We start from the raw sequence: 15,047 nt of genomic DNA, 5'->3' as shown, positions 1-15,047 counted from the left end.
ACTACTGGGAAAGCCATAGCTTTTACTATACGGACCTTTGTTGACAAGGTGATGTCTCTGCTTTTTAAGATGCTGTCTAGGTTTGTCATTGCTTTTCTCCCAAGAAGCAGGCGTCTTTTAATTTCATGGCTGCTGTCACCATCTGCAGTGATCATGGAGCCCAAGACGCCTTCCAACCTGAGGGGCTCATCTTCCAGCGTCATAACTTTTATATGCCTGTTGTCTTTGTCCATGGAGTTTTCTTGGCAGGGATACTGGAGTGGCTTGCCGGTTCCTGCTCCAGGTGGATCACATTTGGTCAAAACTCTCCACTATGACCTATTCATCTTGGGTGCCCTGCTCGGCATAGTTCATAGCTTCTCTGAGTTATTCAAGCCCCTCTGCCACAGCAAGGCAGTGATCCATGAAGGAGCCTTTAGGCTGTAGCTCTCTGCAAAATACAAGTCAACAGAAACTGTTGGTTTCTGTTACCCTCACTGAGCAGCTGCTGTTAGTCACAAAACTATGTTTTCATTCCACAGTCCAGATACTGTTGGATTCCCACGGGAAAGGGAGACGGGATGTGACATTTACTGGTTTCCTGTTTCCTTTGTTCTGTCGTTTCTTTGTTGGGAGTTGCTCTCTGCTTCTCACAGAGACAAGATGTATATTTGTATGCTCTCTGCATAGCTTAGTAATAAAGCTTAGCAATGTAGCCATACCTGCCTCATCCTTTCGTTGCGGACTCTGGGTGTTTTATACTCTGCTGGGCTCAAGCGAAGATGAGCCGTATCAGCTCAGAGGACCGGAGCTGAATTTACTAACAGAAACAACAATGGAGAGGGCCTCCCCTCAAAATAAAGGTTTACTTCTTTAGTAACTGGAGATTTCATGTCTATGAAAAATCAGAAGTGTCGTCCCTGTGGAATTCTCATAAATCTCTTCCTGATGTTTGAAGGCTGAGCACCTTCCACACTCAGACCTCCTCTTTTCTTGCAGAAATTAACAGAAACGGAGAGGCTGAAGGCCGTGGAGAAGTTCAGAGAACTGCGCCAGTTCCTGGAAGAACAAGAGAAACGTCTGCTGACTCACATGGAAGAGGTGGAGAAGGAGATTGCAGAGAGAAGGGATGAGCAGCTGGCCAGACTCTCCAGGAAACTCTCCTCTCTTGAGAGGATCATCCAGGAGATGGAAGAAAAGGGTCAGCAGCCAGCGAGTGAACTCCTGCAGGTAAGATGGTGGCAGGAACAGACCAAGGCTCTGCTCCAGGAAAAGGCTGCCCCTTTCATGTATGCAAGGAGTGCAGGGGCTGAGTTGATGGAGCCTCTAGTCAGGTTTGTAATGGACAGGAAGATCCAAGAGACCTGGGATGCTTAACTCACCTGAATGCAGACTAGAGATTCTTCTGTGTTATTGATGGAACAGGAGAAAGGCCTCTGGTTTTTTAGGGAAGGTATATTTAAATACCTTTTTCATTTCATTATTATCATACCATAGATATGCATGCCACCCAAAAATATTGTTAAAACCTTCCAAATCCAAAATGTCTGTGTTCTCAAGAAGCAGCCAGTCTTTCAACCAGCAGAAAGCTGCTGATTCATAGTAAAGTTTAAAGTCTGGCAGGGCAAATCCCCCTCTTTCTTTTGCATCAGTTAAAATCTTAAATTTTATTCTGGGTTTCTTGCCCTGCCAGACAAATTTCGAAATATCTTTCTGCCACTTCTTAAAACAGTCCATCTTGTCCACAATTTGCAATGTTTGAAACAAAAACAAGATTCTAGGCAATACATTCATTTTGATCACAGCAATACGGTCTAACAGTGAAAGCTTCAAATTTGACCATATTTCTAGATCCTTTTTTACTTCCATCCAACATTTCTCATGTTGTCTTTTAAATAAGTTCACATTTTTGGCTGTCATATTAATCCCCAGGTATTTCACTTTCTTAACCACAGTTAAACCTGTTTCATTCTGGAACCTCTCCCTTTCAGTAGCTGTTAAGTTTTTCTCTAATACCTTAGTCTTTAATTTGTTCAATTTGAATCCTGCAACTTGACCAAACTCTTGAATTAATTCTAAAACTATTTTAGTACTAGTGTCTGGCTCTTGTACTGTAAGTACCAAGTCATCTGCAAATGCTCTAAGTTTATACTGTTTAGCTCCGACCTGTACCCCTTTAACCAGCTGGTCCCCTCTGATCATATTCAGCAAAACCTCTAGGACCGATATAGAAGCAATGGGGAAATTGGGCACCCCTGTCGTGTCCCTTTTTCTACTTTAAATTCTTCCGTAACCACATTATTTACAATTAGTTTGGCCTTTTGTTCAGAATATATTGCACCCATACCATTCTCAAATCCTTGGCCTACCCCCATCCCATGTAGATTCTTCTTCATAAAACTCCAAGAAATGTTATCAAAGGCTTTCTCCGCGTCCACAAATATCAGAACTGCTTTAGTGTTTATATTAACTTCTAGTTTTTCCAAAATATCTATTATATTCCTCACACTGTCTGACAAATGTCTTCCTGAGAGAAAGCCTGCTTGGTCCTTATGAATCTCATCCATCAGTACTTTCTTCAGCCTTTTAGCCAAAATGTCAGCAAAAAATTTGTAATCCACATTAAGTAACAATATAGGGCGGTAGTTCTTGAGCTGAGTCTTTTCAGTCTCTGTTTTCTGTATGAGAGTAATATAAGCTTCTTTCCACAATTCTGGTGCCTTTTCCCCCTCTAGTATTTCATTGCAGACTTCCTTCAGAGGTTGTAATAACCACTCCTTCAAAGCTTTGTAGTATCTGGAAGTCAACCCATCAGGTCCCGGAGATTTGCCCAATTGCATGTTTTGAATGGCACCTTCTATCTCCTGTTCAGTTATTTTCTGGTTCAAAGCTGTTTTACTTTGATGAGAGATTTTTTGTAATCCATGTTTCTTAAGAAAGTCGTCTATGTCCCTTTCTTTCTGTGGCCCTTGTGAATATAGTTGTTTAAAATATCTCTGGAAGCAGCTTCTAATTTCATTTGGGTTGTAAATATTCTTTCCTTCCACTTCTAAATTTGTAACCGTGTTTAATTTTTGTCTTTTCTTGATTTGCCAAGCCAATAATTTGCTACATTTGTCTGCTGATTCAAATATCTTTTGTCTCATTTGTTTGATTTTCCATTCTATTTCTTGATTCATTAACTCCATATATTGTGTCTGATATAGCTTAATTTCTCTCAAGATCTCTTGGGACTTTGGTTGAGATCTTAATTTCTTTTCTCCTTCTTTTATTTTCTCCAAAATATTGTCCTTTTTCTCACTTTGGCTTCTCTTCTTTATTGCATTTTGTTGTATCAAGAATCCTCACATAACCGCTTTACTTGCGTCCCAGATTACTCTTTTTTCAACATTGGTCTTTAAGTTTATTTCAAAATAGTCTCTCAAAGTTTTTTGGGCCTTTTTGTATACTTCTTCATCTCTAAATAAGGTGTCATTCATCCTCCATCTAGAGGAGCCAGCTGTTGTTAACTTCATCTCCATCTTCACGGCATTATGGTCGGAGCACAGATTTCCACTTTCTTTATCTTCGGTGCCGTTCCACTAGTAATCCATATTTGGTCAATTCTAGTCCATGTCATTTTTGCTTCAGAAAAGAAAGTTCCCTCTCTCTCTCGAGAGGGTTCTTTGTTCTCCAAATATCCATCAAGTCCATGTTTTCAGTCATTTCAAAAAAAGTCTTTGGTAATCTTCCATCTTTGGAAACTACCTGTCTTTGCACCTTGTCCATATTTGTAGATACTACTCCATTCATGTCTCCCATCAAAATTAAATTATAATCCAAATAGTCCAATAAAATCTCATGCAGCTTCTTAAAGAATTCAGATTTCCCCTCATTTGGTGCATAAATTCCTACGATCATAAATTTTTCTCCTTGAACTTGAATTTCAATTGCCAAAAATCTTCCTTGTTCATCTTTAAACATCAATTTCGGTAGCAATTTTTCTTTTGCTTAAATCACGACTCCTCTTTTTTTGACCTTGTCAGATGAGATAAATTATTGTCCTAATCTTTTATTAATAAGTAATTTTCTATGTAACCTCATCACATGTGTTTCTTGTAAACAGATCAAGTCCAATTGTTCTTTTTTCAATATATGAAGCACATTTTCCCTCTTTTGGGGAAGGTTCAAACCATTGCAGTTCCAACTTAGAAGTTGCAGAGCCATGTTGAGGTTATTTACTTCCCCCCCCTACCGCTCCGAGTAGTTGTTCTTCGTCAGTCGGTATTTTCAGTCCAAATGATAAATTCACAATATCTAGTATTTCTTTTACTAATGGGATTGGTTCCACTCCAACCACTTCTTTCTGAAGATCTTCTTCGTTATCTCTCAGAAACTTGTCCTTGTCACTCACTGTTTTTATTTTTATTTTCCTTCCTTTATACTTGAAGGATAAGCCTAGAGGAAATTCCCACCTGAAAGGTATTTTGTTCCTTCTCAGTAAATCAACCAGGTCTTTGTAGTAAGCTCTTATGTCCAAAATATGCTTCGGTATATCCTTGAAGATCTCCACAAAAGAGTCTTCAATTTCCAGGGTTCTTTGATAATGCAGGTTCAGTATTTTATCTCTTTCCTCTTTTGATCTTAGAGTTATCAAACACTCTCTTGGCTTCTTTCTATTCTGTCTTGTGCTGAGTCTGAATGCAGTCACTATCTTGAATTCATCCTTCTCTAACTCCTGTTGCCAAAAGTCCGAAAATTCTTTCATGAGAAAGTCCGCCAAGTTGTCCTTCTCACTTTCAGGTACTGCTCTGATTCTCAAATTTCTCTCTTTTCTTTGCAATTCAAGCATAGACAAAGTCAGCTCGTGATCTTCTAGTTTTTTACACACTGGTGGTATCTTTTCCTGGGTAGCTGTCTTCCTGCCCTGTGCTGGGCTTCGCTGAGGATGCGTTCAGGCCTCCTTCCGACATGAGCCAGTCTCTTGACCAAGCTTCTCTTCCCATTCCCTCCATGACTTCTGGGTTGATCCCCTTCCCCATGGATACAGATTGGCCCAAAATGGTGCTCAGTCACAGTGACCAAAGAGCAAGACAGAGGGACCCATCCAGACTGCTGCTTGTCCCACCCCTTTCCTCCAGGAAAACCCGCTGTTTACTGCTGAATTAGAGCAAACAGCCAGGTTTTCTCCAGACTGATGTTTGCTTTGATGTTGCACTAAGGAGCAAGTTTTTCCTTAGGGAAAGCGGCAGGGCAAAGGCAAAACCACTTGGACTCATGTTTTCTGGGCACAGGAAAAGCAGAAGTGTGGATGAGCCCAAATTAATACTGACCTGTTTTATTACCCCTTTGGAGGCATTTTATGCTGCAGGTGCTTTTTTTACTTCCAGATGGAAAACAGAATTTGGAATTTGGGGACTTCTATGAAAGACAGTGCCCTGGTAGGATTTTCCTGTAGACTTACTTACATCTGAATTGCACAATGCAATCTGGATTAAAGTTATTAAATTATAATCTAAGACCAGAGATGGTGTGAATCGTCTCTTGAACACACAAACATGAAATTTCCCTAAAATGCTGGTGGATTTTCATAAGGATTTTAAACAAAAATGGCAAACTGATGTGGAAATGTGGAGAACTTGATATCGGAACAATTAATAATTTCAGATTGGAAAAATAAAAGCTGTGAGAAACCAAAACTGGCTGATTCCGCCATCCCAACCCAAAACCTTGGCATGTGCCAGGCAGACTGACATTTGAGGGCCAGGGTCTGAGGGGGTCTTCCTAGTGTGGCCTGTGGTGTGCAGTGAATTCCCTTCTCTTTTCCCTCTAGGATGTGAGAAGGACCTTGCAGAGGTAAGTGGATCTGGCTCATTTCCATTAGCATCACTCTTTGAAGCTGAGATGCAAGAACCTCAGACATGGCCCTCCAGGGGCTGCAGGGGGGAGACTGTGGGACTCACTCCCTGCAGCACCTCACAGGTAAAAGTAGAGGCCCCTCTTCTGAACTTGTAGCCCCCCAATTCTCCCTCCAAGGATCAAGGTCAACTGCCTCCTCCCTCCCCACATCCCTTCACAAAGGGATGGGGGCTCTTTTCTTTCTCTTGCACTTTCTGTTCATGGACTTTTTGGTAATTTCAAACATCTAGAAGAGAAAGTGCCAAAGATGCTTGGGAAGAGCTTAGGATGTACCAACAGATTTCAATGTCCCAGTAGCATCTTGTCCAAGTAGCAGCCACCCAATTCTTGGCAGCTTTGGACATCACTCACATCCTCTGGAGAAGCTCAGGGAGGGAGGGGTTGCAGGCATTCCACCTCAGGGGTTTGGTTCTTAAGTCCTGGCACCTTCCCAGAAAGTTGTTAGGGGGCAACATAGTTTGAATCCATGGGAGCCCTCCGGTGGTGTCGCTTGGGGTTACATCCTGTCCCTTGTGCTGTTTAGCATCCTTATGAAGCCACTGACCAGGGCTTGGAGGTGGGTGTCAAGAGATGAAGCTGAATCCTGAAAATCACCTGTTGGGAAATGAACTTCAACTTTGTTCATGTTATTGAGATCTCCTGCAATAATTTGGTAGATAATACCACAATGGGGCCATTCATTGTTTTTCTTTTCACCAGGTATGAGGAAAGAGAAAGTCCAGAGAAGCCACTGGCTTTCCCTCCAGAGCTGAGGAACAGGATCTTGGAATCCTGTGATTTTGTGGAGGATGCAGTGAAACAATTTAAAGGTACTGAAAACTGGCTGCCAGGATTTCACACTGGGAATTCTGTTTCTTCTTCAGAACTGAACGTGCCAGGCTCTTATTGCATGGAATTGAGTAACCCCAGGATACCTTCCTTCTTGGTGCTCCAGCCTTCATTTCCTGTTCTCCAGAATGGCCCATGAATATTGTGACGCTGGATCCTGTAAAGAAAGCCTGAACCAGAGTGTAGAGCAAAGTCAGGATCTTTTCCTCCCATGTGCTTCTGTTTACAGTTATACGAAACCTCCTTTTCCTTGTGGTTCCCTGTCTGCACAATCTGAGTTTGTCCTTTTGGAGGTTCTCCTGCTCTGAATGGAGTCAAAGGGCATTAAGAAGCCCCCAGTTCCCCCTCTGCCTCCTGCTCAGGCTTCTTTCTCAGCCATGGAGCCAAGGCCTGAGCCGTCTCCTCCTCAGACGTCCCCCTGCAGCTGCCATATCTAGGGCTTCAGCCTTCAAGATCTCCTGAGAGTTCCCCCATTGAGGATGGAAGGAAGAGCACATGAGCCCCAAAGGGCACAATTATGCTTGCTAACAATCTGAAATATTTGTAGAAGGTTTGTGAGGAAGGGTTTCCTTTTGCCTGAGAGCTCTGCCTATCCTTCCTCATCAAACTTTGGAATTTGCTGCCAAGGAGTGTGGTGGAGTCTCCTTCTTTGGAGGTCTTTAAGCAGAGGCTTGACAACCATATGTCAGGAGTGCTCTGATGGTGTTTCCTGCTTGGTAGGGGGTTGGACTCGATGGCCCTTGTGGTCTCTTCCAACTCTATGATTCTATGATTCTATGAAACTTCGCTTCTCCTTATGTTTTACAATTTTGGCTTTAATGATTCCCCCCACCACTTTACTAGGGGAAGATGTTAAGGCTGCCTCCATCTCCCCTCTGCCTCCTTTTCCGGGATTCTTATTGCTCTGCCTCCCCTCCAGTCCTCCAATGTAGAGCCCAATTTAGGGACAAAGTTCAGAGACCAGCAGGATTCATGCTGAATATTTTTATTCTCTTATTTGTAAGCTTGCTTTATGATTGCTGAGTTTTAAATCTTTAGTTATTTTCATAGATTCTTCCTATGATTTTCTTGTTTTTAATTATTTTTTGTACAATTTAATTAATATTTAATAATTGTGCTTGAATTTAAGGATGCCACGTTATGAAGTGTTACTTTTGTATGGATATTTATTTCTGGTGGAAGAGTGCTGCCCTTACACTTTATATCTTTTTGCTTCCTCAGATGCTCTGCTATTCAGTGAACAGATTCAGAAAGGTAAATTTCTAGGAGAGGAACAATTTCACAGGAGGGATGGGGACTGATATTTCAAGGATGTTGAGCAGTCTGTTCTGCAGACTTTGGGACCCCCATCAATGGCGTCACTCAGGGAAACAGTCCTCTACTGGTGTTTGGGTTCTTTGTCTGTCCCATGAATGAAGCCTTGGATTGGGGGCAGAGCTTGGCCCTGCGAAGAACCTGCACACCAGTCTGAGTTCCATTCCTGCCTATAGACAATTATCCTGGTTTTTTGTTTAATTTTATAGATTTTGCTTTCTTTCATAAAATGTATATACTGCTTTGTGGTAGGAAAAAGCCTCAGAGCCTTACAATATCTTACAAAAGCCCTTAAGAAGGATCCTGCAGAGTCAGTTCAATGTCCATCTTGTCGAGTTCTCATGTATAAGGCAGTGTTTTTCAACCACTGTTCCGTGGCACACTAGTGTGCCGCGAGATGTTGCCTGGTGTGCCGTGAGAAAAATTGAAAAATTCAAAAGATTTTTTTTTTTAAAAAAAAGTCAATTTTTCGCCCACTAGGCGGGCGCCGGACTGTGTCCTGGGTATGGGTGGGGTTTTTGACCCCACCCTCGGCCAGCAGGGGTGCCGATTGGCGCTCCTCAGGGGGACACCCTCCACTTTTCTTATGTCCGGGCTGTGATTGGTCCAGACTCCAGCCTGGACCTATCACAGTAGGACATCATCTTCCGACTTCCTTCCCGCCCGAGCACAGTGTGCGCAGCAGCGGAGAGAAGACGTCGCGACTCGAGTCACCAGAAGGACCGGAGCAGGAGGAGACGGACGGAGACCAGGACTCAGCGGGAGTCGGCACTGCAGAGAGACCGCATCTGGATCCAGACCAGGCCGCAGGTGCAGCGTGAGGTGAGGAGGTCATCTGGAACCAGTCGGTCACAGTCGGGTCTCGGAAGAGAGACGAGTGAGTCCAGCCCTGTGCAGCAGCAGCAGCCCGGTAAGTTTATATATAGTCAATATAGGCACAGAGTTAATTTTTTTAACATTTTCTAATGGTGGTGTGCCTCGTGATTTTTTTCATGAAACAAGTGTGCCTTTGCCCAAAAAAGGTTGAAAAACACTGGTATAAGGAATCTCCCTTGCATTTTTTTATCCCTCAAAAAATTCTGGAGAGGTTATTTTGGGGCTTCTCTAGATTTGATTGGATTTCCACCTCGCGAAGTGTGTTAAAAGGGGCACCCGCAAGCACCCAGTCCCTCCTCCACCTCCTGCCAGGCTGGTCTCCCAGCAGCAGAGCAAGGCCTGAGCCGCCTCTTCCTCAGAGTTTCAACCTCACCAGCCCCATTTCTTGTGCTTCAGCCATCCCCATCTCCTCAGAGTTCCCCCAGTTCTTAGGAGATCAGCCCCATTCCATGTGGGAGGATTTCCCATTGCACGAGACCCTTGGAAGTACAGGGTAAAGCTCTGCCGATTCTTCCTCTGCAATTTGGTTTGTCAGCATACTTGGAAATTCCAGTTTCAACAGCTTTTCCCCACCAGTTTACTTGAGGCAGATGTTAAACCTTTCTTCATCCATCCAGTTCAGATCCCCATTTCATTTGTGGATTTTGAATGATTGTATTCCACCATTTTCTAGTATGGTTTACCATTTCTGATTTTCCCATGAAATCATGGAATGGCAGAATCTGAAAGGATCCCAAGGATTATCTAGTCCAGCCCCCTGCAATGCGGGAATCACAGCTAAACTCGTTAGTTGTTTTAATTCCTTAGGCCTAGTGATAATATATTCTCAAGAATTATATTTTGGAGAATAATTAACACCACTACTTAGTCCTACAGTTGTCTTCTTTGCATGATTTAATCTTTTGCTTGAAATAAGGAAACAACAGATGCTATGATTTGGTGATGTTTTGTAAAAAAAGATTTCTTTTTTAGCTACTGCATTGTAGCCTGTTAAGCCTGTCTTTTTGCTTCCTCAGATGTTCCGTCATTCAGACATCTTCAGAGAGGTAAATTTCACATGGAGACCCCAATTCACAGGAGGGGGGACTAGTGTTTCATGGGGGTCAAGAGTCTCTTTTGTACAGCTTGACTCTGGCCCTGCTGTTTGTACCACAAAGGCAGAGAGGGTGGACTTGAAGGTGCAGAAGGGGGGGAGAGAAACTGCCCAGAAGGATCAGATAAAAGAGGGAAGAGTTTCATTCCTGCCTAGAGAGAGTTGGGTTGTTTTTCCATGTGATCTTTTTCTCAGACAGGTCCTCTATTTTCATGATTAAAATTTCTCCCCTGGGCGGATTTTTAAAATTTGGCAAAATGTCTCAAGTTGCTTGGTTTGGTTTACAGTAACCCATGAAAAAAATTTCTAGTGCATTAGACTCAGATCTAAGGCACCCAGCTAAGCTAGCCTAGAGCAGAGAATCGCAACAGAGCAGCATCTTCAGCTAGCCACATCCTGCATAAAACCCTTCTCTTGTGGCTGAACTAAAAGGACGCTGGCTCAGCTACAAGATCTTGGAGAAGGAGTCTGGGAGGGCGAGAGTTTACACCCCCCTGCCCTTAAGGAGAGTCCATATGTACATGTTTAACAGTTTAATAAATTGTTCTGTGCACACTTGCGTTCACAAAGATGTGAACACGAGCCCAAATACTTTCATGTGGCAAGTGAGGGAGCAATTTGTATTGTTATTTTTATTATTATTAATATTATTATTATTATTCTTTGGTTGTTGAAAGTTAAGAACATTGCTACTAGCAGTATATCACAGCTTTGAAAGCCTACAAAGAGTAGGGGTATTTAAAATGAGTGTTGTCATAGCGATCCATGGTTAAGAGTAGAAGTTGGCAAATGTGTCCTCTTTTTTGCTCTTCAAAATAACGGCAACCCTACACTTACCTATCACGACTATCTAAGCCCCTGACTGGTAACTTTTTGAGTTATTCCCCCTTTCCCCCAGGGAACTAGTCTTATGGTATATATTAAATCCAAAAGATAAGCATGGAATAAGCAGTCCTTTGTAAAATTGCCCTGCCAACTGACTCCTCTTCCTTGGTGGCAAGGCCTAGACCTCCAAGATGGTTGGGAGAAAGGCAAGGAGAGACCAAGTGGGTGAGAGAGATGGAGAGCAGGAATAAACAGGCTCCCCACTTAATGCGATTTTCACTTGTGGGGGGCATGAGGACCCAGAACATGACCCCCGCGAAAGTGAGGGGAGGCCCATATGTGGTTTTATGTTGTAATTTTATGCTGTGAACCACCCTGAGACCTATGGATGAAGGGCAGTATGCAAATATTATTATTATTATTATTATTATTATTATTATTATTATTATTATTATTTATTAGAACAGGGAGGTCCTCATCCCCTACCCCAAGAAGAAGAAGAAGAGTTTGGATTTGATATCCCGCCTTTCACTCCCTTTAAGGAGTCTCAAAGCGGCTAACATTCTCCTTTCCCTTCCTCCCCCAACCAGAGGTCCCCAAAGGCCAATTCCCACAGAGATGGTCAGAGGAAAGCAGCTTCTCTCCTCTCCTGCCTCCTCCAATTCTCCTCTCTTTCCCCTTAGATAACACAGAAGAGATGAGTAAAAGGGTTCCTGGGTGGTTTTTCCCCTTAGAAAATGCCTGGGTTGAGAGGAGGGCAGGAATAATACACATCGGATATAAGAAAGTGAAGGGAACTGATTTAAAAACCATCAAGGAATATATTTATTCTGATGAGAGTCTGCAAGGAGTCTCAGTCTAGCTGTGACGCAAAGAAATCCCCTTGATCTGAAAGGGAATCTGGGGTTTCTGGGTGTTATTTATTTATTTATCAAGGTGTCCATTTCTGTCTCTCAGCTGACTCTGCCTAATCTTCTCTTTCCCTCATCTTCTCCCCAACAGCAAATGTCACTCTGGATTCAGACACAGCCCATCCCAGCCTCATCCTGTCCGAGGATGGGAAAAGCGTGAGATGGGGAGAGAAACCTCAAGCCCTGCCTGATAATCCTGAGAGATTCAGATGCTCCTCTTGTGTGTTGGGACGTGAGGGATTCACAGAAGGCAGACATTTCTGGGAAGTCACTGTGAAAAGTGGGGAATATTGGGTTTTGGGGGTTGCCAGGAAGTCTGTGGAGAGAAAGGGCTATTTCGACTTCAGTCCTGAGAGAGGGATCTGGGCTGTGGAGAAGTGGGAAAGCGAGTACTTTGCCTCCACATCCCCTGATGACACTCCTCTGTCCCTGAGGGAGAAGCCCAGGAGGATCCGGGTGACTCTGGACTATGAAGGGGGACGTGTGTCTTTTTCTGACGCTGACTCAGGAGCCGAACTCTACACGTTCTCAGGAGCCTCGTTCTCTGGAGAGACCCTCCTCCCATTCTTCCTTCTGTGGGAAAATGAAGCCCACCTCAGTATCTCCTGAGGAGACTAAATCTGCCTCTCAGGCCCAGCAGGAGTTTCTCTCCAGACCAGAGTGACTGACATAAAAACCATTTACCCGCCAAGAGCAGGTTGGGCAGTTTTCCAAGGGCCCTTTGAGAGGATTCATTCCAGTCAAAATCAGCAGAAATAACAGAATAAAAATGGGTTGCTCTTCTTTGCATTTTCCTTCCTTTCCCCAGAATTCCCTCTGCAGCTTCTTAAAGAGGCAGTCACACTTTTAGGAGTCCTAATAAATTTTCACACCTTCAATCTTCTTTTCCTTTTCAAATGTCTGATTTGGCAGAGGACGGTACTCTTAATCCCAGGGTTGTGGGTCTGAGCCCCACGTTGGGCAAATGTTTCCTGCACTGCAGGGGTGGGAATAGATGACCCTCAGGGCCCCTCACAACTCTGTAATTCTAGGAAACCTTCCTCTCCCCAGAAGACCTTATGCAGCTGTGAAAATGCATGCATCGTTGGATTAATAGAGGAGTATAAAATGAACCCCTTCACCCATGTCAGGCAGGATAGCTTCTTGCTCTAGAGGCCTCAGACGGGAAGAAAAATAAAAAGAAATTGAACAAGGCATCATCTTCAAATGGCCTCTGCAAATACAGCCTCGCCATCTCCACACATTGTCAGAAGTAAACCTTATTGCATTTGAGTGGGGATTCTGCCCAGTTAAATGTGTTTCGAGTGGATGCATCAACGTTCCTTATTTACAGGCTGGATTTTGTCTATCGGGGGCATCAAATGGGGTGTCCTCTGGATAATGCTGGACTCCAATTCCCCTCCGACTCATCCAGCATGGCCAGGGGTCAGAGAGGATGAGAGCTTCCAGAAGGGGTTCCATGGCCTGTGCTGCCCCATACATTACGCAGGGCACCTTCCCTGTGTTCCTGAGCCCCACCCCAAATACACAGTGCTCCCCCCAAGGAGCGTCATTTCGGCAGCAGGTGCATCTGATCTCTCTCCTTGGATACTAACAGCTGGAACAACAAATGCCTGTGGAATTGACCCCTCTCAAAGATCAGGCGGGACTCACTCTGGCTCCACTATCAGGGCCACTAACTGGCTGACTTCCGGGTTGACGCGATCTGGAAATGGCAGATTCCCTCCGAGCTACGGAGGGAATCGGCTCTACCGAGGACGGGTCTTTGCCGCGCCGGCGACGTGGGGACCCTTAGAAACCGCAGGCGCGGAAGCCTGCGGACTGAAGACTCGGCGGGTGCCTTAAGTGCCCCCCCTGATTCACGAAGAGCCTTTTTAAAGGCTGCGGAGAGGATACGGGGGTGGTGTGGCACTGAGAGTCGATCGCTACCTCGGTGGAGCGAAGCCGCGAGCCATGACCAGAGAGCGCTGACTTCCTTCCTTGAAAATTTGGACTGAAAGAATCACCCGTGAGTAAGACAGATTGGGACTTTAAAAAAGTTCTACCCTGAATTGGAGACGACCGGGGGGGGTGCTAAAAGGAAGTCCGCACCCCCCCCCCTGCAGACGATCTAAGCAACGACATAAGAGCTAAGCTGGAGAGCCTACCCTTGGTGGGGTGAGTTAAAAAGGACATTATCTTTCAAGATTTAGTTAAAGGAAATTTTGGGCTGGAGAGTGGAGTTTTGGAAACTTTCTTTTTGTTTTAAACAACCCCCCCTCCCGGGCTCGGGAACGTCCTGCCTTTGTGCCTGTGTAAGAGCTGCGGAGTTTGACAGCTGTCAAAGCTGTCAAACGGGCGGTTTAAAGTGGAAAAATCGCTATCTAAGATTCCTCTGGACTAAGATGAGTTATAATTGAGCCAAAATCGTTGGAAACAAAGTAATAATAATAAGTTAAAGGACTGTTGGAGAAAAGACTAATAAGTAACCAGATTCCCCCTAGGGGGAATTCTGTGAAACTACAATGGATACAATGGCTGTGGAAGGAAAGTTACTAGCGGAAATCGAAAGGATGTTTCAATTGGTGGGAATCTTACAAGAGCAGAGCTTGGCCATGAATAAACAACTTGTGACTATGACCTTGGGAACAGGCAACTCTGCTCTTTGTATTGAGGACCTTAATGAGAAAGAATCCACAGCTGATTGGGAAACAATATCTACAGAGCTGGAAGAGACTAAACAACAAGAAAAAGAAGAAGTAATCCTGGGAAGTAACAACCAAAAGTTGACATCTGTGGAACATAAGCAAGGAGACTCTGGGAACATATCTACCACAAGTCTGCGAAAGACACAGAAGAAGAAGGAGGAGGTCCCGGGACAATATGGAATACAGGAACTTAAAATAAAGAAATACGATTGGGGCCTCCGTCTGGACTTTGATGTTGAAGACACAGGCTTTGTGGAAATTTTTCAGCAGTTACTTTTAAATCTCCTTGTGGGAAGAGAATATATTTTGATGGTGAAAGAACTTTTTCCAGACTCGACGACTGACATAAAGGACTACCAACAAGACAGGCGGAGAGGGACTGAAAGAGACTTGAAAGCCTCGGACGTGAGGAACCCAGGCTGAGATTTTCAACTTTGGATTTTTATTGGGAAGGGACAAAAACCGGGGATGGGAGGGAGGGAAGAGGAGATTCTTAAAAACTCTTAAGACTTTTAGGTTTGGTTAATACGACTTCTAATTAAGATAAAATGAAAAATCGATGAAAGAGAACTTAAGTCCAACTTAGGAAAATTAATTTTTTATTATAAAAGAGGTAATAAGATGAATAAGATGGTT

General features: G+C 43.8%; 1 protein-coding gene across 5 annotated transcripts in view; it reads left to right on the top strand.

The window, feature by feature from the left end:
* Positions 1–15,047, top strand: part of LOC310701488 (zinc finger protein RFP-like) — a 221,327-nt gene that overhangs the window by 23,718 nt on the left and 182,562 nt on the right. Inside the window, exons 3-8 of one of the 5 annotated variants that reach the window (XM_083492445.1) lie at positions 979–1,209; positions 5,792–5,814; positions 6,577–6,686; positions 7,927–7,959; positions 9,912–9,941; positions 11,816–12,602. The exons of 2 other annotated variants lie outside the window; for them this stretch is intronic. In XM_083492445.1, the coding sequence (XP_083348571.1) occupies positions 979–1,209; positions 5,792–5,814; positions 6,577–6,686; positions 7,927–7,959; positions 9,912–9,941; positions 11,816–12,333 (945 nt within the window). In that variant the 3' untranslated portion in view covers positions 12,334–12,602. Of the gene's footprint in view, positions 1–978; positions 1,210–5,791; positions 5,815–6,576; positions 6,687–7,926; positions 7,960–9,911; positions 9,942–11,815; positions 12,603–15,047 lie in introns of those variants that run through there. 2 more of the 5 variants (XM_083492447.1, XM_083492438.1) reach the window with 2 other exon arrangements.

Source organism: Podarcis liolepis (genome assembly GCF_965112155.1).
Source record: "Podarcis liolepis genome assembly, chromosome: 2".
Taxonomy (NCBI): Eukaryota; Metazoa; Chordata; class Lepidosauria; order Squamata; family Lacertidae; genus Podarcis; species Podarcis liolepis.
This window is presented reverse-complemented; position numbering and strand designations above follow the sequence as displayed.